Source organism: Artemia sp. Qi Xiang Cuo, chromosome 14 (assembly GCF_049724085.1).
Source record: "Artemia sp. Qi Xiang Cuo chromosome 14, ASM4972408v1, whole genome shotgun sequence".
Lineage (NCBI taxonomy): Eukaryota > Metazoa > Arthropoda > Branchiopoda > Anostraca > Artemiidae > Artemia > Artemia sp. Qi Xiang Cuo.
This window is the reverse complement of record NC_142807.1, coordinates 55,297,850-55,320,682: the sequence shown is the minus strand read 5'-3', so window position 1 is coordinate 55,320,682 and position 22,833 is coordinate 55,297,850. Positions and strand designations below refer to the sequence as shown.

At 34.9% G+C, this 22,833-nt stretch overlaps 1 protein-coding gene across 1 annotated transcript in view; it reads right to left on the bottom strand.

The window, feature by feature from the left end:
* LOC148944649 (hsp70/Hsp90 co-chaperone CNS1 homolog) overlaps positions 1-22,833 on the bottom strand; it is a 76,270-nt gene that overhangs the window by 11,782 nt on the left and 41,655 nt on the right. The window contains exon 7 of the mRNA XM_089099825.1: positions 22,289-22,462. Coding sequence (XP_088955951.1) covers positions 22,289-22,462 — 174 coding nt within the window. The remainder of the gene's footprint in view (positions 1-22,288; positions 22,463-22,833) is intronic.

Genomic DNA, 22,833 nt, shown 5'->3' with positions numbered 1-22,833 from the left:
TTTTCAAAGTTCATTTTGAATTTCTTTAATTGAAATGCATGAGTCGGAATATTTCAGTAGTGTTTTGTCGTTGTTCACCATCTCAGAGCTATATTCTCTTGATGTTTCAAAGTTAATTTTCGATTATTTTTTGTTGAAATGCAAAAGTTGGAATATTTCAGTACTGTTTTGTTGTGGTTTACCTTGTCACAGTTATATTGTTTTAATTTTTCAAAGTTCATTTTGAATTTCTTTCGTTGAAATGCAAGAGTTGGAATATTTCAGTAGTGTTTTTTCATGGTTTACCTTGTCACAGTTACATTCTCTTAATTTTTCAAAGTTCATTTTGAATTTCTTTCATTGAAATGCAAAAGTTGGAATATTTTAGTAGTGTTTTGTTGTGCTTTGCCTTGTCAAAGTTACATTCTCTTAATTTTTCAAAGTTCATTTTGAATTTCTTTCCTTGAAATGCAAGAGTTGGAATATTTCAGTAGTGTCTTGTCGTGGTTTACATTGACACAGTTACATTCTCTTGATTTTTCAAAGTTCATTTTTGGATTTCTTTCGCTTAAATGCAAGAGTTGGAATATTTCAGTAGTGTTTTGTCGTGGTTTACCTTGTCACAGTTACATTCTCTTGATTTTTCAAAGTTCATTTTGGATTTTTACATTCTCTTGATTTTTCAAAGTTCATTTTGGATTTCTTTCCTTGAAATGCAAGAGTTGGAATATTTCAGTAGTGTTTTGTCGTGGTTTACCTTGTCACAGTTACATTCTCTTGATTTTTCAAAGCTCATTTTTGATTTTTACATTCTCTTGATTTTTCAAAGTTCATTTTGGATTTCTTTCCTTGAAATGCAAGAGTTGGAATATTTCAGTAGTGTTTTGTCGTGGTTTACCTTGTCACAGTTACATTCTCTTGATTTTTCAAAGTTCATTTTCGATTTTTACATTCTCTTGATTTTTCAAAGTTCATTTTGGATTTCTTTCCTTGAAATGCAAGAGTTGGAATATTTCAGTAGTGTTTTGTCGTGGTTTACCTTGTCACAGTTACATTCTCTTGATTTTTCAAAGTTCATTTTTGGATTTCTATCGTTGAAATGCCAGAGTCGGAATATTTCAGTATTATTTTGTCGTGGTTTACTATATCACAGTTACATTCTCTTGATTTTTCAAAGTTCATTTTGGATTTCTTTCGTAGAAGTGCAAGAGTTGGAATATTTCAATTGTGTGTTGTCGTGGTTTACCTTGTCACAGTTGCATTCTAGAGACGTTTCAAAGTTAATTGTGGATTTTTTTCCTTGAAATTTAAGAGTTGGAATATTTCAATAGTGTCTTGTCGTGTTTTACCTTGTCACAGTTACATTCTCTTGATTTTTCAAAGTTCATTTTGGATTTCTTTCGTGAAATGCAAGAGTTTGGAATATTTCAGTAGTGTTTTATCGTGATTTACCATGTCACTGTTACATTCTCTTGATTTTCCAAATTTCATTTTGAATTTCTTCCGTGAAATGCAAGAGTTGGAATATTTTAGTAGTGTTTTGTCGTGGTTTACTTTGTCACAGTGACATTCTCTTGATTTTTTAAAGTTAATCTGGAGGTTCTATCCTTGAAAGGCAAGAGTTGGAATATTTTAGTAGTGTTTTGTCGTGGTTTACCTTGTCACAGTTACATTCTCTTGATTTTTCAAAGTTCATTTTTGGATTTCTATCGTTGAAATGCAAGAGTTGGAATATTTCAGTAGTGTTTTGTCGTGGTTTACCATGTCACAGTTACATTCTCTTGATTTTTCAAAGTTCATTTTCAATTTCTTTCATTGAAATGCAAGAGTTGGAATATTTCAGTAGTGTTTTGTTATGGTTTACTTTGTCACAGTTACATTCTCTTAATTTTTCAAAGTTCATTTTGGATTCCTTTCCTTGAAATGCAAGAGTTGGAATATTTCAGTAGTTTTTTGTCGTGGTTTACCTTGTCACAGTTACATTCTCTTGATTTTTCAAAGTTCATTTTGAATTTCTTTCATTGAAATGCAAGAGTTGGAATATTTCAGTAGTATTCTGTTGTGCTTCACATTGTCACAGTTACATTCTCCTGATTTTTCAAAGTTTATTTTGAATTTTTTCGTGAAATGCAAGAGTTGGAATATTTCAGTAGTGGTTTGTCGTGGTTTACCTTGTCACTGTTACATGCTCTTGATTTTTCAAAGTTCATTTTGAATTTCTTTCGTGACATGCAAAAGTTGGAATATTTTAGTAGTGTTTTGTCGTGGTTTACCTTGTCAAAATTACATTTTCTTGATTTTTCAAAGTTCATTTTGGATTTCTTTCCTTGAAATCCAAGAGTTGGAATATTTCAGTAGTGTTTTGTCGTGGTTTACCTTGTCACAATTACATTCTCTTGATTTTTTCAAAGTTCATTTTTGGATTTCTTTCGTTGAAATGCAAGAGTTGGAATATTTCAGTAGTGTTTTGTTATGGTTTACCTTGTCACAGTTACAATCTCTTGATTTTTCAAAGTTCATTTTGAATTTCTTTCGTTGAAATGCAAGAATTGGAATATTTCAGTAGTGTTTTATCATGGTTTACCTTGTCACAGTTACATTCTCTTAATTTTTCAAAGTTCATTTTGAATTTCTTTCGTTGAAATGCAAGAGTTGGAATATTTCAGTAGTGTTTTGTTGTGCTTTACCTTGTCACAGTTACATTCTCTTGATTTTTCAAAGTTCTTTTTGAATTTATTTCCTTGAAATGCAAGAGTTGGAATATTTCAGTAGTGTCTTGTCGTGGTTTACATTGACACAGTTACATTCTCTTGATTTTTCAAAGTTCATTTTTGGATTTCTTTCGTTGAAATGCAAGAGTTGGAATATTTCAGTACTGTTTTGTTATGGTTTACCTTGTCACAGTTACATTCTCTTGAGTTTTCAAAGTTCATTTTGGATTTCTTTCCTTGAAATGCAAGAGTTGGAATATTTCAGTAGTGTTTTGTCGTGGTTTACCTTGTCACAGTTACATTCTCTTGATTTTCAAAGTTCATTTTGGATTTTTACATTCTCTTGATTTTTCAAAGTTCATTTTGGATTTCTTTCCTTGAAATTCAAGAGTTGGAATATTTCAGTAGTGTTTTGTCGTGGTTTACCTTTTCACAGTTACATTCTCTTAATTTTTCAAAGTTCATTTTGAATTTATTTCATTGAAATGCAGGAGTTGGAATATTTCAGTAGTGTTTTGTCGTCGTTTACCATGTCACAGTTACATTCTCTTGATTTTTCAAAGTTTGTTTTGGATTTCTTTAGTTGAAATGCAAAAGTTGGAATATTTCAGTACTGTTTTGTTGTGGTTTACCTTGTCACAGTTATATTGTTTTAATTTTTCAAAGTTCATTTTGAATTTCTTTCGTTGAAATGCAAGAGTTTGAATATTTCAGTAGTGTTTTTTCATAGTATACCATGTCACAGTTACATTTTATTGATTTTTAAAATTCAATTTAGATTGTCTATCAGTGAAATGCAAGAGTTGGAATTTATCAGTAGTGTTTTGTTTTGGTTTTCATTGTCACACTTTCATTCTCTTGATTTTTCAAAGTTCATTTTGAATTTCTTTCATTGAAATGCAAGAGTTAGATTATTTCAGTAGTGTATTGTCGTGGTTTACCATGTCGCAGTTACATTCTCCTAAATTTTCAAAGTTCATTTTGGATTTCTTTCATTGAAATGCAAGAGTTGGAATATTTCAGTAGTGTTTTGTCATGATTTACCTTGTCACAGTTACATTCTCTTGATTTTTCAAAGTTCATTTTGGATTGCTTTCCTTGAAATGCAACAGTTAGAATATTTTAGTAGTGTTTTGTCGTGGTTTACCTTGTCACAGTGACAGTCTCTTGATTTTTCAAAGTTAATTTTAGGTTTCTTTCATTGAAATGCAAGAGTTGGAATATTTCAGTAGTGTTTTGTTATGGTTTACCTTGTCACAGTTACATTCTCTTGATTTTTCAAAGTTCATTTTGGACTTCTTTCCTTGAAATGCAAGAGTTGGAATATTTCAGTAGTGTTTTGTCATGGTTTACCTTGTCACAATTACATTCTCTTGATTTTTCAAAGTTCATTTTGGATTTCTTTCATTGAAATGCATGAGTTGGAATATTTCAGTAGTGTTTTGTCATGGTTTACCTTGACACAGTTACATACTCTTGATTTTTCAAAGTTCATTTTGGATTTCTTTCCTTGAAATGCAAGAGTTGGAATATTTCAGTAGTGTTTTGTCGTGGTTTACCTTGTCACAGTTACAGTCTCTTGATTTTTCAAAATTCATCTTGGTTTTCTTCCTTTGAAATGCGAGAGTTGAAATATTTCAGTAGTGTTTTGTTGTGGTTTACCTTCTCACAGTTACATTCTCTTGATATTTAAAACTTCATTTTGGATTTCTTCCGTTGAAATGCAAAAGTTTGATTATTTCAGTAGTGTTTTGCTATGGTTTACCTTGTCAAAGTTACATTCTCTTGATTTTTAAAAGTTCATTTTGAATTTCTTTCATTGAAATGCAAGAGTTGGAATATTTCAGTAGTGTTTTGATTAAGTTAGGTTAGGTTAAGTTAGGTTAGCCTACGTACACACGCGTGCGTAGGCTAACCTAACCTAACTTAACCTAACCTATTTTAATCAAAACACTACTGAAATATTCCGACTCTTGCATTTCAATTAAAGAAATTCAAGATGAAATTTGAAAAATCAAGAGAATGTCACTGTGGCAAGGTAAACAACGGCAAAACACTACTGAAATATTCCAACTCTTGCATTTCAATAAAAGAAATTCAAAATGAACTTTGAAAAATCAAGAGAATGTAACTGTGACATAGTAAACCACGACAAAACATTAGTGAAATATTCCACCTCTTGCATTTCAACGAAAGAAATCCGAAATGAACTTTGAAAAATCAAGAGAATGTAACTGTGACAAGGTAAAGCACAACAAAACACTACTGAAATATCCAACTCTTGCATTTCAATGAAAGAAATTCAAAATGAACTTTGAAAAATTAAGAGAATGTAACTGTGACAAGGTAAACCATGACAAAACACTACTGAAATGTTCCAACTCTTGCATTTCAACGAAAGAAATTCAAAATGAACTTTGAAAAACCAAGAGAATGTAACTGTGACAAGGTAAACCACAACAAAACACTACTGAAATATTCCAACTCTTGCATTTCAACCAAAGAAATCCAAGATGAACTTTGAAAAATCAAGAGAATGTAACTGTGATAAGGTAAACCCCGACAAAACACTACTGAAATATTCCAACTCTTGCATTTCAATGAAAAAAATTTAAAATGAACTTTGAAAAATCAAGAGAATTTAACTGTGATATGGTAAACCACGACAAAACACCACTGAAATATTCCAACTCTTGCATTTTAACGAAAGAAATTCAAAATGAACTTTGAAAAATCAAGAGAATGTAACTGTGACAAGGTAAACCATAACAAAACACTACTGAAATATTCCAACTCTTTTCATTTCAACGATAGAAATCCCAAAATGAACTTTGAAAAATCAAGAGAAAGTAACAGTTAAATTTTAAAACACGAAAAGACAATGCATATATAATAAAAATAATTCATGTAAAGTAATTAAAACAAAGATGAAATATTAAAAAACTAGAGATTGTCACTTTGGATAGTTCAGAAACGAAAAAACACTACTGAAATATTCAAAATCTTGAATTTAACGAAACAAATTCAAAATGAACTTTGAAAAATCAAGAGCATGTAACAGTGACATGGTAAACCACGACAAAACACTACTGAAATATTCCAACTCTTGTATTTCACGAAATAAATTCAAAATGAACTTTAAAGAATCAAGAGAATGTAATTCTGACAATGTAAAGCACAACAAAACACTACTGAAATATTCCAACTCTTGCATTTCAACTAGATAAATTCAAAATGAACTTTGAAAAATCAGGAGAATGTAACTGTGACAAGGTAAAGCACAACAATACACTACTGAAATATTCCAACTCTTGCATTTCAAGGAAAGAAATCCAAAATGAACTTTGAAAAATCAAGAGAAGTTAACTGTGACAAGGTAAACCATAACAAAACACTACTGAAATATTCCAGCTCTTGCATTTCAACGAAAGAAATTCAAAAATGAACTTTGAAAAATCAAGAGAATGTAACTGTGACAAGGTAAACCACGACAAAACACTACTGAAATATTCTAACACTTGCATTTCAACGAAAGAAATCCAAAATGAACTTTGAAAAATTGCTCCCATCACCCCATCCCCCCAAAAACATTTTTTCAGAGATTTCTTGTTAAAATTTTTTATTTCAATTCATCCACACGGATTTTTTCGCTAGTAACTCGCCCCCCACTATCAACCTATAACTACTCTAAGAGATCCTTCTGCCATCACCCCATCCCCCCAAAAAAATTTTCAGAGATTTCTTGTTAAAATTTTTTATTTCAAGTCATCCATACGGGGTTTTTCGCTAGCAACTCGCCCCCCCCCCACTATCACACTATAACTACGCTAAGACATCCTTCTGCCAATCAATCCATCTCCCCCAAAACACTTTTCAGCCATTTCTAGTTAAAAATTTTATTTCAAGTCATCCACACGGGTGTTTCGCTAGCAATTTGACCCCCACTGCCACACTATAACTACGCTAAGACATCCTTCTGCCAATCAATCCATCTCCCCCAAAACACTTTTCAGCCATTTCTCGTTAAAAATTTTATAAGTCATCCACTCGGGTTTTTCACTATGAATTCAGCCCACAGTACAGCACAATAAGTATTCTAAGACACCCCGCTCCCATCACCCCATCCTCCCCCAAAATATTTTTTCAGAGATTTCTTGTTAAAAATTTTTATTTCAATTCATCCACACGGGTTTTTCACTAGCAACTCGCCCCCACTATCACACTATAACTACGCTAAGACATCCTTCTGCCAATCAACCCATCTCCCCCAAAACACTTTTCATCCATATCTCGTTAAAAATTTTATTTTCAAGTCATCCACTCGGGTTTTTCGCTAGCAACTCGAGCCCCCCCTATCAGACTATAACTACGCTAAGACATCGTTCTGTCAAGCAACCCATCTCCCCTATAACAGTTTTCGGCTATTTCTTATTAAAAATTTTATTTTCAAGTCATCCACTCAGGTTTTTCACAAGCACCTAGGCCCACAGCACAACACTGTAAGTTCTCTAAGGCACCCCACTCCCATCACCCCCGCCCCCCAAAAATATTTTTTAAGAGATTGCTTGTAAAAAATTTTTATTTCAATTCCTCAACTAAGTTTTTTCGTTCTCAACTCGCCCCCCACCATCACACTATAACTACGCTAAGACATCCTTCTGCATTTCTTTTCATCCATTTCTCGTAAAAAATTTATTTTCAAGTCATCCACTCGGGTTTTTCTCTAGCAACTCGCCCCCCACTATCACACTATAACTACGCTAAGACATCCTTTTGCCAATCAACCCATCTCCCCCAAAACATTTTTCAGCCATTTCTCGTTAAAAATTTTATTTTCAAGTCATCCACTCGGGTTTTTCACTAGGAATTCGGCCCACAGTAAAGCACTATAAGTACTCGAAGACACCCCGCTCTCATCACCCCTACCCCCCAAAAATATTTTTTAAGAGATTTCTTGTTAAAAATTTTTATTTCATATCCTCCCCACAGGTTTTTCACTCGTACCTCGCCCCCCACTATAACCCAATAACTACGCTAAGACATCCTTCTGCCAATCAACCCATCTCCCCCAAAACACTTTTCATCCATATCTCGTTAAAAAATTTATTTTCAAGTCATCCATTCGGGTTTTTCGCTAGCAACTCGGCCCACAGTACAGCACTATAAGTAGTCTAAGACACCCCGCTCCCATCACCCCACCACTTGTGCATTATACAGAACACATCGAAGAAGTAAAGCTATTCGTTATTAAAATTCTTTTCTTGCCATCTACATTTCTCGTAGTATCAACTTTTTAGTGTAGTATAACGTTAAATTCAACTTTAAATTGACAACACTGTTCCAAGACCACTTGTGTATTATAAAGTAAAAATCGAAGAAACAAAGCTAGGTCAAGTCACAAGACCACCCCTTTTTTTCCCCACCTTCATACGATCCAATTCGCGAATGTTATCTACCGACACATTCATATCAAACTATTCTTGGCTAAAGGTAATTGTCCAAATAAATCAGAAACCGCTCTTGATAGCACATACTTCAAAGAAATGGAACAGTGGATAACGCATGGGTGATAGACAGCTTTTCCTACAAAATCATTCCTAAATACGTAATTTGACAATCTCTAGTTTTCGATAAAAAAAAAAACAAACAACCATACTTCCAAAACGTGTTTGACTACTTTATAGGTTTGCCAGCTTTTTTAAAATGTCCACGTGAAACTGTAGTGTCTCAGGTGTAAGTTTCCATGTAAGTTTCAAATCAGCATATAGGTTGCTACTCACCATTTCCTCAAACACATCCAATTAAATTTTTGAGATAGCCATTTTGATCAAAGTAATGGAAAGATCTTGAAATTATGTCTTTGAGGAGGACACTCCCTCCCCCCCTGCCCTCAGGGCAAGGATTATAAGTTATGCCCTGGGGGCATATAAGGTTTTTATAGAACGCGTCGTCGTAGAAACTTCAAAAAAGCGCTCATTCGATTAGAAATTGAAATGGCCTAGTGCCACTTTTAATAGTCGAAAGTGATTGGAGGGCAACTCCCCCCACAGCCCTCAGTTCAAGGATTGTAAGTTATGCCCTGGGTGAATATATGGTATTTATAGAAGGAATTGTCGCAGAAACTTCAAAAAGGGCTCATTCGATTGGAAATTCAAAGGGCTAGTGCCTTTTTTAAAAGTCAAAAGTGATTGGAGGGCAACTAACCCCCCCCCCCTAACGCCCAACATTTCCCCCAATTAACATAAGTTGGGCTCAAAACCCCGATGCCTTCCCAAGGCCAGAACATAATTTACACTTTACTGAAAATAATATAAATGTTTTTACTTTTATAACTTTAATAAATCAAATAATATTAACATTGTGATTACTAAACATCAGTATATGTAGCCTATATGACCCTGACAATGCACATTCATTTGTATTTTTTTCAGTAAAGTGCAAATTATGTTCTAGCCTTGGGAAGGCATAGTGGTTTTGAGCCCAACTTATGTTAATTTCTGCTCGTTTTGAGTTTAACTCGGTTATTTATTGTAATTTCTGTTCGTTTTGTGTTTCATGTATTTATCGATGCTGATTTGTGGTAGTTTCAGGCTTGGTAGATTATTTTATTTTATTTTTGCTCATTTTTTGTTTAATGGAGTTCTTTACTTTTCTTTGAAAAACTTATTTTGTGGAAAAAGGCTTTTTTAAGTAATTTCTGTTCAGTTTATATTGACATAGTCTTTTCAGGGAAAAAGAAAATAATACTTTAAATATTTTCTTTTTTTAAGAATTTATAGTTTGGATTGCTATTTGTATGCTGGAGAAAAATTTTCAGCAATTTTTAACAACATACACCCTTTGAAAAATATGGACACAAATACTAGTGTTTAATTTAGTTTCATACCTCCTCTAGTTGACCTGAAATGGAAAACTTGATACCATTCGAAATAAATCTGTTTACTTTCTTTGATAGCTTGGATACACTTACGCTATTTTGATTTGGTTAAATTTTAAGAACAGAAGTAGCCCCAGAAGTTTGAACTTAATAACCTCAGTCGTTCTTGGGATACTGCTGAGATGCCTTATTGGGAATTAGCATTAACAGTGAATTTTGATTTAATCTTATGGCAACATTTAGTTTTCAAACATAAAGGTAATTGGGAGGGTGGGCGTGGGATTAGTTTCCCTCCAATCCCTTTCGACTATTAAAAAGGGCATCAGCCCTATCTATTTTCAATCGAATGAGCCCTTTTCGAAGTTCCTAAGACAACTCTTTCGATACAAAGTGCCCTGGTCTAAACAACAACAACAACAAAATAATACATTATACCTACATCGATCTTAACTATAAAAATGTCAAGCCTTCCAATCACTTTTGACTATTAAAAAGGGCAACCCCTTTTCGTTTCCAATCGAATGAGCCCTTTTTGAGTTTCTACGACAATACTTTCTATAAACACATTATATGTCCCCAGGACATAAATTACAACCCTTGCCCCAAGGGCATTGAGGGTGGTTGTCATCCTCTAAGACCTAATTTCCAGAACTTTCAACTACGTTAAACAAAATGCCTATCTCAAAATTTTGATTGGATGTGTCTGGGAAAATGTTGGGCGTGAAAGGGGCGTTAGTACTTTCAACTATTAAAAAAGGCACTAGCCCTTTCAATTTCTAGTCAAATGAGCCCCTTTGAATTTTATACGAAAACTCTTTAAATAAAAAGCTTATATGCCCCCCGGGCACAACTTACACCCCCGGCCCTGAGGGCTGGGGGGGGGGTTGTCATTTTAAAAAACCTAATTTCCAGAACTTTCTGCAACGTTGAACAAAATGACTATCTGAAAATTTTGATTGGATGTGTTTGGGGGAATGGTGGGCGTGAGCGGGGGGATAGTTACCCTCCAATCACTTACAACTATTAAAAACGGCACTGTCCCTCTCAATTTCCAATTGAATGAGCCCCTTTTGAAGTTTTTACGACAATACTTTCTATAAACACATTATATGTCCCCAGGACATAAATTACAACCCTTGCCCTAAGGGCATTGAGGGTGGTTGTCATCCTCTAAGACCTAATTTCCAGAACTTTCAACTACGTTAAACAAAATGCCTATCTCAAAATTTTGATTGGATGTGTCTGGGAAAATGTTGGGCGTGAAAGGGGCGTTAGTACTTTCAACTATTAAAAAAGGCACTAGCCCTTTCAATTTCTAGTCAAATGAGCCCCTTTGAAGTTTCTACGAAAACGCTATATATAAAAAGCTTATAGGTCCCCCGGGCAAACCTTACAACCCCTGCCCGGAGGGGTGGGGGGGGGTTGTCATTTTCAAAAACCTAATTTCCAGAACTTTCGCCAACGTTGAACAAAATGACTATCTGAAAATTTTGATTGGATGTGTTTGGGGGAATGGTGGGCGTGAGAGGGGGTTTAGTTACCCTCCAATCACTTACAACTATTAAAAACGGCACTGTCCCTCTCAATTTCCAATTGAATGAGCCCCTTTTGAAGTTTTTACGACAACTTTATCTATAAGAACCTTATATACCCCCAGGACATAACTTAAAATCTTGACCCCGAGGGTTGTGGTGGGTTTGTCATCCTTAAAACAGAATTTCCAGACCTTTCAACTACGTAGAAAAAAATGGCTATCTCTAAACTTTGATTGAATGTGTTTGGGGAAATGGTGGGCGCGAGAGGGGGTTTAGTTGCCCTCCAATCACTTTCGCTATTAAAAAGGGCAATTTCAATTTCCAATGAAATGAACCCCTTTTGAAATTTCTACAACAACTTTCTATATAAACCTTATATGCCCCCAGGGCATAACTTACTACCCTTGCACTGAGGGCTCTGATGGAGTTATCATCCTAAAAGACATAATTTCCAGAACTTTCGACTACGTTGAACAAAATGGGTATCTCAAAATTTTGATTGGATGTGTTTGGGGAAATGGTGGGCGTGAGAGGGGGTTAGTTGCCGTTCAGTCACTTTTGACTATTAAAAAGGCACTAGCCTTTTCAATTTCCAATCGAATGAGTGCTTTTTAAACTTTCTACAACATTGATTTCTATAAAAACCTTATATGCCCCCAGGGCATAACTTACAACCCTTGCCCTAAGGGTTATGGGGGTGGAGGGGTTGTCATCCTTAAAGACCTAATTTCCAAAACTTTCAACTACGGTGAATAAAATGGCTATCTAAAAATTTTGATTGGATGTGTTTGGGGAAAAGGTGGGCGTGAGAGGGGGTTAGTTGCCCTCAAATCACTCTCGAGACTATTAAAAAGGGCACTAGCCCTTTGAATTTCCAATCGAATGAGGCCTTTTTCAAGTTTCTACGACAAAGATTTCAATGAAAACTTATATGACCCCAGGGAATAAGTTATAACACTTGCCCTGAAGACTGTGGGGGGAGTGTTCAAATCAGAGGTGCTAATTCCTTGACTTAAAGCTACGTTATCCGGCATGGCTATTTAAAATTTTGATGTGATGCGTTTTGGAAAATTGTTTCCGTGACAGGGGTGTTAGATCTCATTCAGCTGCTTTTAGCTATTGAAAAGGGCACTAGCCATTACAATTTTAAATCGAATGAGCCTTTTTTGGAGTTCTACGACAACCTTTTCTATAAAAATCTTATATGCTCCAAGGGCATAACTTACAACCCTTGCCCTGAGGGCTGTGAGGGAGTGTCCTCCTCAAAAACATAATTTCTATTTTAAAATCAACTACGCTGAACAAAATGGCTATCTCAAAATTTTGATTGGATGTGTTTCGGGAAACGGTAGGCGTGGAAGGGGTGTTAGTTGCCTTCCATTCACTTTCGACTATTAAAGAGGGCACAAGCCACTCCGATTTCCAATTGAATGAGCCCTTTTCGAAGTTTCTACGACAACTTCTTCGATACGAAGTGCCCTGGTCTAAAGGAAAAAAATGGTTTGGGAGAATGATGGGCTTGGAGGGGGCTAGTTGCCCTCCAATCATTTTCGGCTATTAAAAAGGGCACAAGCAATTCCAATTTCCAATCGAATGAGCTCTTTTCGAAGTTTCTACGACAACTCTTTCGATACGAAGTGCCCTGGTGTAAGACCAAGAAAAAAAAATAATACATTGTGCCAACATCGTTCTTCACTTAGCCAACGCTATTGCGCTGCCTATGATCTTGCAAACTGTAACACCACGCGCTGTTTACTTAATGATAATATCTATCGAAGCCACGCTTAAATATTTATTTACGTATGCACAATTTCATTTTACCATAAGGCTGAGATAAAACAGCGGCCCAGATTGTTCAAAAAGAGTGCGGCCGGGCAAGCTGCCAGGGCACCGTTAGGCAGTGAGGTGCGGTCGAGATTTCTGGTGATCACGAACGTCATTTTCTATTTGCATAAAGTATTTCGGAGGGAGTGGCGGCGGGACGAGAAGCTTTCCTCAGGTGCCACCAACACACGGAATGGCTCTGAAAACATATAAATGTGTTTCTTATCAAGGGATTGGTGAACCAAAATCAAAACCTACAAATAATCTTTCTCCTTATTTTCTCCGCTCTTTGTGCTATGGTTTTAGACAATTTGGCATCTGATTACGTTGCTATCAACAATTTTGATCTGAAATTCATGGGATTGATTTCCGTAATAAATCTGCAATACATGTTTTGACTATGGAAACTAGCTTAGCTGTTAAACACAATTCTTCTTCTTCCTAAAAAAAATGGTTCTACTGGAATAATGTCCTCTTCCTAAGGAAAATCGTGTTATAAACCTCGTTTAACCACTGGTGATGATGAGAGAACGAAAGAAATCATTCAAATTAAGCCCCTGGTCTCTCATGAACCAAATACTTGTATTATTGAAAGTGGTTGGTGGGCTTTAATTTTTCCATTTTTTTTTTCGGGATGACCAGTCCACAATATACGATCTAGACTTTAATTGAAGCTTAGGTTACATATAAATTTATCAAATGGACGTGGCTAGAGTTTCCTTCGGAAACTAACCAGCTGGAGGGGGTGGGCAAGTATACCATATTATGACATAATTATGACACCATTCCTAAAAAAGGTTTACTTTGATGCACTACCAATTACACCATTTCTTCCTTAAGAATTTTGAGCAAGAATATTTCTGATATGGGTTACTCAATCAAGAATTTAATGTAGCCAATTTTAAAGAAAATGTGTTTAAGGGGACTAAAATTTTCTTTTTTTTGGGGGGTGGGGGGTGTTGAAGAACTATGCATCTGCTATCTACGTGCCTAGGTATCTACGTATCTGTTTTCTCTATTTACGTTCTTGGTTATCTTTAACTATACTCCTAACATTCTAACGCTATCCTAATTAGACACATCACAATAAAGCTCTTTTACTCTTTTTATAAATGCTTTATTTAGATGCTGTACCAAGCACCAATGCCATATTAAATTTTTTCGAGGGGGTCAATTCAACAATTTTGCGGGAGGTTCAAACCTGGTAACTACCCCCCCCCCCACACCGGATGTGACATTGTCAGACACACCTTTTTTTTGAAAATTACGGGTGCACCCATTATTTCTGCTATGGGTTACCTAACCGGGAAGGCGAATTTTAAAGAAAGCATGTTTCAGGGAACTGGTAATTTTGCGCAATCGTGTTTAGTTAATTTCATACCTGTCACTAAGCATTCTCATCAAGATTAACAAATTTCCTTCCAGCGTAGAGTAATTAACTAAATTCATTCTCAGGCATGATTGTTTTTACTATTTGAAACGTGTCCAACTAGTGGCAGAATTTTGAAACCTTAGTGTATGCGTTATTATCTGTATGGGACATGTAACATGTCTTGTATAAGATTCTGTCGTAATGGGTTTATTCAGAAAAAAAAAAAAAATATTGAAGTAGAGTAAATTGAAACTCAAAACGAGTAATAATAACTGCTTTACAGCCTCTGGAGCATATATCTATTACCGTGAATGTTTAAAATTCGTGAATGTCGACATTCGCCGGTGAATGCCCAGAATACCTTTTTTTTCTCCTTGGATTTAGTCAGCGTTGCCAGTCAACTTTTTCAATTTAATGCAAGGTTTGATGACGACAGGTTGATGATGTTTGGTGAATGCTAATGAAAAAAAAAATCTGAAGGAAATATTATAGTTTAGAAACAAATTTGGGCTATATATATGCACATTAGGGGGGTGGAGCATAGCGTATATTAAATAAGTAACCTAAACAACCCTATTTTAACCTAACCAAATCTGTTTAACGTAACAAAAAGAAAATATGATGAAAATAGAATACTTTATTAGTAAAATTGTGAAAACTACAACTTGGAAATATGCTCTCAGAACGAAGAAATGTCCTCAAGAATTACTTTAAAATGAACTTGGCCTTCTACTTCTACTGCCGCCCGCCACATGTACTCTACTAAGCATAAACGTAAATGATGGCGGGATGTACCTCGGTGCCGTTTGTTCCTTCACTTTTCGGAACCTCACATTCTCTCTACTTTTTGGATAGAGGCACCAGTTTCTGGGTCGATAAAATTATTTTTGTGGTTCACTTTTAAATGAGTGAAACCTGCTTGTTCCAGTTCAGTTGTGTTGTAGCCCTTCCAACAATCTGAAATGATTCTTTAACATCCATGGTGAGACTATATTCTATCACTAGTCAAAGCAAACAAACCGGTGTCCTCAAGAATCGCGTTAATAATGAACTAAAATGAACTAGGTCAAGAATCGCGTTAATAATGAACTTTTCTTTGTCTTTGAGACGGTCAGCCGACGCCAAAGCTCACAATTTAATAATTCACAAATGACCTTCACAATTTTGCTAATAATTCTATTTTTATCATATTTTATTTTCACCAAACTTCGCTTCTCGAGTATGTTGTATATAATAGACAAGTACCCCAAATTTAACCTAAATTAACATAATCTAACCTAACTTTAACTTTTACCATCAAAGCTTGCACAAGACTGAAAAAGCTGACTCGCCAAGCTAATTGAACCCAAGCAGAGAAAATGGAATTTCGGACATTCACGGTAACAAATCTATAAAACTAGATCAAATAAATTGACTTTGATGTTTCGCCATATTTTTGGGAACGCCAGCGCTTTACTGAAAACAAATAGTATTTGATTTCGTACATTGGATATACAAAAGCTTTTTGGATGCTTTTCGCAGTAGAAAAGTAAGACAATCCACGGTATTAACATGAATTGAATTCCCTTAATTTGAGTAGGACTGTAGATTGTAATTTTTAAGACAAATCTGAAGTGAAGGTGTCTGAGAGAGAGCCTTATAAATTAGAATTTTATTTCATGTAGACTGTTTAAGGACATTTTCCCCCCTAAATCAATTCGCGGGCTTCGTGTTTTCAGTAAAACGGCAGTTTTTCAAAATTCTACTATGCAGGACAATATTCTGAGACGGATTATTTGAGCTAGTATTGTCGATAAATGTTGCTGAGGCTGTTAAGCAACAATGTTTCTTTGTTTCAAGTTTGTTTCAACTTCGGCCTTTAATTTCATCAAAAGTTATATTTTGATGAAAATATAACGTAATAAGTTATAATTATGCCCTGTTTTAGTGTTTTCCCAATAATTAACCAGACTAAAGATCTTTGTCTAAATTAGGCCAAGATAACAAAAAGGTCCACATCCACTGTTTCCAGGTGGACCAATTTACGAAAATATAGCGGGGGGGGGATCTATTTTGGACACAATCAGCTTTCCAACCAGATTGTATGCAAATTTCAGGTATAGATAAGAATCCTGAGCTATATATTATCACCTGTATCATTGAGAGGGCTCAGATTGCAAATTCATTGTTATATAAAACTAAGTCCTTCCCAAGCCCAAAATATCAGATTCACTAAGAAAATATACAATTTACTATAAATTTTGTGTAGGTAAATACTCGACCAGAAAAATTACTAATAATATGAATAAAACCGTAAAACTATAATTAAATATGTAAAACTTAATAGATTGTAGTTAAGAGGCTGAAATTTGCAGGAATGGATCCAGAGCCAAATATATGCTTTGGGAAGGTATTTCGAGGCATCTACCTCCACCCATCTGTCTCTGAAGGGACTGATCGATGAATTAGAATATACTTTGTGTTATGAAAAAGGAATTTTCAGAAACGAATCTGCGACAAAAATGAAGTCCAGGACATACCTTTCCAAAATCCTGACTTACACAAAATATGAAAGGATTTAGATTTTTTTTTTTTTTTGAAAAAAAAAAAAATATGGCTTAAAATTCTCCTCAATTCATTGGTTTAAACCAAAAGTCAAAGAAAGGTTGACTCAAACAAAAATAAGGGAAAATATTTTTCCTCACTAAAGCTAAAGGCTCTGAAAGTTTTATTCTCCTTACCCATCTTCTTTCCCTACCAGGAAAGAACCTTTCATCTAGAATTTTAACTGGATTCAGGACCAGATCTAGGTGGGGAAGGGGCAGAGGGATAAAGCGCCCCGGGCGTCAAAATAAGCAAAAATTGTAATATTTACAGTACTGATGGTGTAGCAAGGGGCAGCAAAGTCTACATTTGCCCCCTCCCCCTGAGTGAAAGCCTAACTCCAGCTCTGACTTGAATGCACTGGGACCTATTACATTGTGTTGTAGGCCTATGTTAATCCTTCAGATAGCAACAGAATAAAAAAAAAGTGAAAATTGCCAAATTTTGTTATATTTGCATCACTTATGGCATTAATCTGAAAGTTTTATTCTCCTAATGTAACTAATTTTCATGTTAGCAAAAATCCTCATACAATACCTAGAATTTTAACTGGAATGCACTATCACATCAAGTGTAGGCCTATTTTCATCATTTAGCTAGCAAAATAATAAAAAAAACCTTTATTTGCAAACTTTTCTATATTGTATTGAATTTTTATAATTGTTTAGAAAAATCAAATGTCAAATGGCATGAAGAATTTGCTATTGCTTATTTTCTATCCTCTAAGGACACTCACAGACATTCCAGGGGGAGTGTAATGAACGAGAGAAAGGAAGTTTACAAATAGGATATCTTGGTAAAACCGCTAAATAATTCTTAATATTGCAAAAAATGGCACACTCTGCAAATTTTGAGTCTCCCAAGGACCTGGAGGTGGTCCTTCCCCTTTTCTCCCCCCCCCCTTCTACTCTGCAAAGGTATATGCTTAATGGGCTAGTGGGGAGTGGTGTTTTCGGATCAATAAATGATATATCATTATTTTTTAAAGATAAAATTCCATACTTTCTAACTGATTTCTATAGAAAATACCGGGCAATCTTCAAGGCTTGAATTTTTGTGTCCATATGTTAAGATTAAACTATATGAAACTATTGGAGTAAAAAAAAAATGCAAAGTTTACCTAAGCTTATGAAAGTTCAGTGCCCTTTGAAGGGAAAGAAAAAAGGTACACACTTTAAAAGACTTTAAAGTGTGGGTTCAAGAGTATTGTAAGAATTGTGCTTAATAGGTCAAACTGCAGGGAAATGAGTAAAAAATTTGGATATTAGTGGGAGAGGTTTTGGGAGAAATGAACTCTATTAAAAGCTTTGAAATAGTTTTCAATGGACTGGTTGTCCTAAAATTTCCACTCCCTGGCATTGTTAGTCCATTCAGCCAAAATTGTGGTATAAGGTGGAAAGTTACACTTAGTTGTGGGACGGTCTCTTTTGTGACTTAAAAGAAGCCCTAGAACTTTCAGTTCAAGTTCTAATGATCCAATAAGATTACCCCTGGGGAGAAAGGTGTGACAATAGTCTTATTAGCCATGCTAAAATACATTTTTTTTATTTTCAAGATGGGAGATTCTAAAACTCTAATTAAGGATATTTGACTCGGACATATCGACTGGCTATCTCAGAAATTGTATTTTACTGAATTCAAAATCTATATCGGCCAAAATGAATGTTTTGTGGCACAGAATAGCAGAAAACGGCACTTCTATGTTGCGTGATGTACTTCGAAGCATATAAAAGGGCACTTTTAATATCCAGTCAAATGAACTGTTTTACAGTATTCAATACGTAACGCTTCTAAAATAAAGACGAGACATTAGTGATGCATGCAGAAGATGTAATTTTTCTTGTTATTTAAGGTGGTGCCCTGTAAATACCAATTCAGAGTTTTTGATAATGGTAATGGTGCACTTATAATTCCAATTTATACTCCCATATTCCGTCACCAAGATAGAAAAATTGTTATTTCAAATACCCCTGTACCCCTGCCAAATACCCAAATACCCCTGCAGAAAATTGTTGAACCTAAAATTACCTAAAAACACTGAATGAGACAACTCGTTCGGACATTGGTAAGTAAACATAGTAGCCTAGGGTACTTGTTAACTATCCAGAACACACTCAAGAAGTCAAGTTAGATATATCATAAGGAAATATAACAAAATATGATGAAAATATAATATTTTAGTAACAGAATTATGAAAACTACAACAGAGAATTAAGGAAAGGAGGGCACCCACAACGCATTATATTAAATACCTAGCCTAACCTAACCACCTCTATATATCAAATATTCAATTAAAATATACCTGTATCTTAGTTTATTTCACGAAAGAATAAGCTAATTATAACCGAATGCGAGAGAAAAACCGGTTTACTCAGATCAAACAAAGCAAACTTCTTGAGTGTGTTCTGGATTGTTAACAAACACGTAGCCTAGTAATAGGTTGGCGTATGGCGTATACAGTGGCTCACGGAGTGAAGATGTAAAAGATAAAATGGACAAGGCGCAGGTTATTTTTCTTTATTTGAAAAAAGTTCATAAAGATTCGTCTTTAGATTAAAATTAAATAAAAAAAAAGTTTTTTTAACTGAAAGTAAGGAGCGACATTAAAACTTAAAAAGAAACAGAAATAATTCCGTATATGAAAGAGCCTGTCCCCTCCTCAAAGCTTCGCTCTTTACGCTAAAATTTTTTGTTGTTTTAAAAAATAGAGAAAGTCAAACTTTAGCGTAAAGAGCGAGGCGTTGAGGAGGGGACAGCCTCTTTCATATACGGAATAATTTCTGTTCGTTTTAAGTTTTAATGTCGCTGCTTACTTTCAGTTCAAAAAATGTGTTTCTTATTTAATTTCTGAACGTTTTTGAATTAATGCAGGTTTTGATTTTGGCTCAACGTACATGAATAACTAAAACGAAATTTGCATATTAATTTTACTTTTTTTGGCTAAATGGCTTACTCGAAAGTTGTTTAATTTTATTTACGAACGTTTTTATTAGTAATAAATATACGTAACTTACGAATTAACTTACGTAACGAACTTCTATATTCAAATATTTTTAATACGCATATTAGGGGTTTCGGCCCCTAGTCAATAACTCACTCTTTACGCTATATTTCGAAATGTGTTCCAATTCTTTAAAAATGACCTTTTAATCACAAAGGCCGTTGATTAGAATAAATAGCTCTTATGAAAGTACTAAAAAGCTTTAGAGTAAAGAGTGAGGTATTGACAAGGGGGCAAATCCAATCATATAGGCAATAATTTCTGTTTGTTTTAAGTTTTGATGTTGCTCCTTACTTTTAGTTCAAAAACTTATTTTTTTAATTTAATTTCTGATCGTTTTTTTTTTAATAAATGCTGGGAAAACCGGCGACCCCTTCATAGCAATGTTCCTTCCCTCATGGAAAGATCCTCCAGCGTAACCCCCCCCCCCCAACCCGAAAAATCCCCCTTAAAACGTCTGTAGACTTCCCAATAATCAAAACTATATGTAAACGTTGGGCAAAGTTCATAACTTGCTTCCCTTCCCCCGGGGACTGTGAGGGATTAATTATTCATCAAAGATAAAATTATTGTTTTTTTATACCAAGTTGAACAACACGGCACTCTATAAGTTTTTATCAAGGGACCTTGGGAAAGAATGGGCGTGTCAAGAGGCCTAGTTGCCCTCCCTTTTTTTGGTCACTTAAAACAGGCACTACAATTTTTAATTTCCGTTCGAATGAGCCATCCTGCGATATTCTAGGACCACTGGGTCGAAACAATCACCCCTGGAAAGAAAAAACAACCAAAAGACAAATAAACACGCATCCGTATCTTTCTTCTGGCAAAAAATACAAAATCCCACATTTTTCTGGATAGGAGCTTAAAACCTCTACAGTAGGGTTCTATGATACGCTGAATCTGATGGTGTGATTTTCACTAAGGTTCTATGACTTTTAGGGGTTGTTTCTATTTTCGAAAATCAGGCAAATTTTCTCAGGCACGTAACTTTTGATGGATAGGACTAAACTTTATGAAACTTATATATTTGAAATCAACATTAAAATCTGATTCTTTTGATGTATTTATTGGTATCAAAATTCTGATTTTTAGAGTTTCGGTTACTATTGAGCCGGGTCGCTCGTTACTTACAGTTCGTTACCATGAACTGTTTGATTCTAATGGTAGAAGTCACGGGGATGATAGTAGTCAAGCATGACTCTGATATGAGAACACTTTGCAAGGTTAAGGAAGATTGATGTTTTCCAGAGAAATAATCTAGTGATCTTTTTAGGAACTAGTTTGAATGATCATATCAAATAATAAGCCGTTCAAAAAACGTGGAATGAAAGAAAGATTTATATAGTTACGTAACGCCTAACAGATGAATAATCCCTGTTGATATCCCTTTTGGACCGAACAAATAACATGACGTTTTTCAAATGTTGTAGGGAGAAGTTACAAGAAAGGAGTTTCGGAGTTACAATAAAGGAGATAACGGGCGGGGGTAGAGAGCGAATCTATGAATAGACTTAGATGGAGGAACAGGGTCGTATCCAGGATTTCTTTTCGGGAGGGGACGGGGTACAAAAAAAATTCCAGGAGAAGGGTTTACAAAAAAACTTTAGAAATACATCAAAATTTTCTTTATATTCATTTTTGATGGGTTTTTACGAGTCGGACAAACATTTGAGGGAGAGAGGTGAAATATAATGCTTTAGAAACAGATTTGGGCTATATAGTTGCACACTCAGGGGGGGGGGTGTGAGTAAAGTATAGCAGGTCTGCATGCAAAACATGTTAGCTACAATTATTCTGTATATTATTAAGTAAGAATTGTTTTCCAAATAATTTACTAATTATTTGGAGATTACTAATGAAGTACTAATGAAGAGAAAAATAAATTTAATTTCAAAAATAAATATTACCTTTGGTTCGTCAGTATTTCATTTAGCGATTTTGTCAAAGGCACGTTTAAAAGCGTACTCGTCTTCCTGTCTTCAAAGTACACCCACAATTTATCAACTGTATATTTCTTTCGATCTTGGGGTGGGTTTCCATGGGAAGAAAAACTGTATATTTCTTTCGATCTTGGGGTGGGTTTCCATGGGAAGAACATTTCGTGGAGAGAGAAATTTCCGCGCGTGAACTTCTCAGGGGAAGTGACTATCCCTGCCAAATATTATTTTCCTTACCATAATTCTTCACTACTCTCTTGTTTCGTCAATTTTCGTCTCTTGTGTTACTTTGCATAGAAAGCAATTTATGGACGATGAAAAATATTCAGAGAATATTTTCAAATACATCGAAGCTTGTCAACAGAATGGCAATGCAAATTTTTGAGCAGAAAAAAAACTTCAATGGTTTCTATAAGTAACTGTTACTAATGAAGAGAAAAATAAATTTAATTTCAAAAATAAATATTACCTTTGGTTCGTCAGTATTTCATTTAGTGATTTTGTCAAAGGCACGTTTAAAAGCGTACTCGTCTTCCTGTCTTCAAAGTACACCCTCAATTTATCAACAGTATATTTCTTTTCAGCATCCCAAGGGGCAGGCTCAGATTCTGGACCAAAAATAACCTGCAAGTGATCTTGCAACCTATAACAATAGTTATAAATAACCAGAGAATACCAACAGATTATATAATAAAAATATAATTCTTTATATTCTCAAATCCAAATCGCTGAAAAATAGTTCAGCTCTGTGGGTTCAAGAATTCACACATTAGTAAAAAAAAAAGAAAAATAAATACCATTCTTTTGATGGTTCTATGTGTTAGAACCATCAAAGATGGCTCTAATATCCCCCGTGGAAAATAAGGCTTTCCAAATTTGAGAATTTTATTTGAGTTTTATTTTTGCTTTTCGTAGGGGGAAGGAATTTGGTGCTTGTGTATAATGCGCCACTCACTCGAGTTTGCGCTATGCAAAATTCGAGAGCACGTCGGTTTTTTTCGTTAGTTTCTTGAT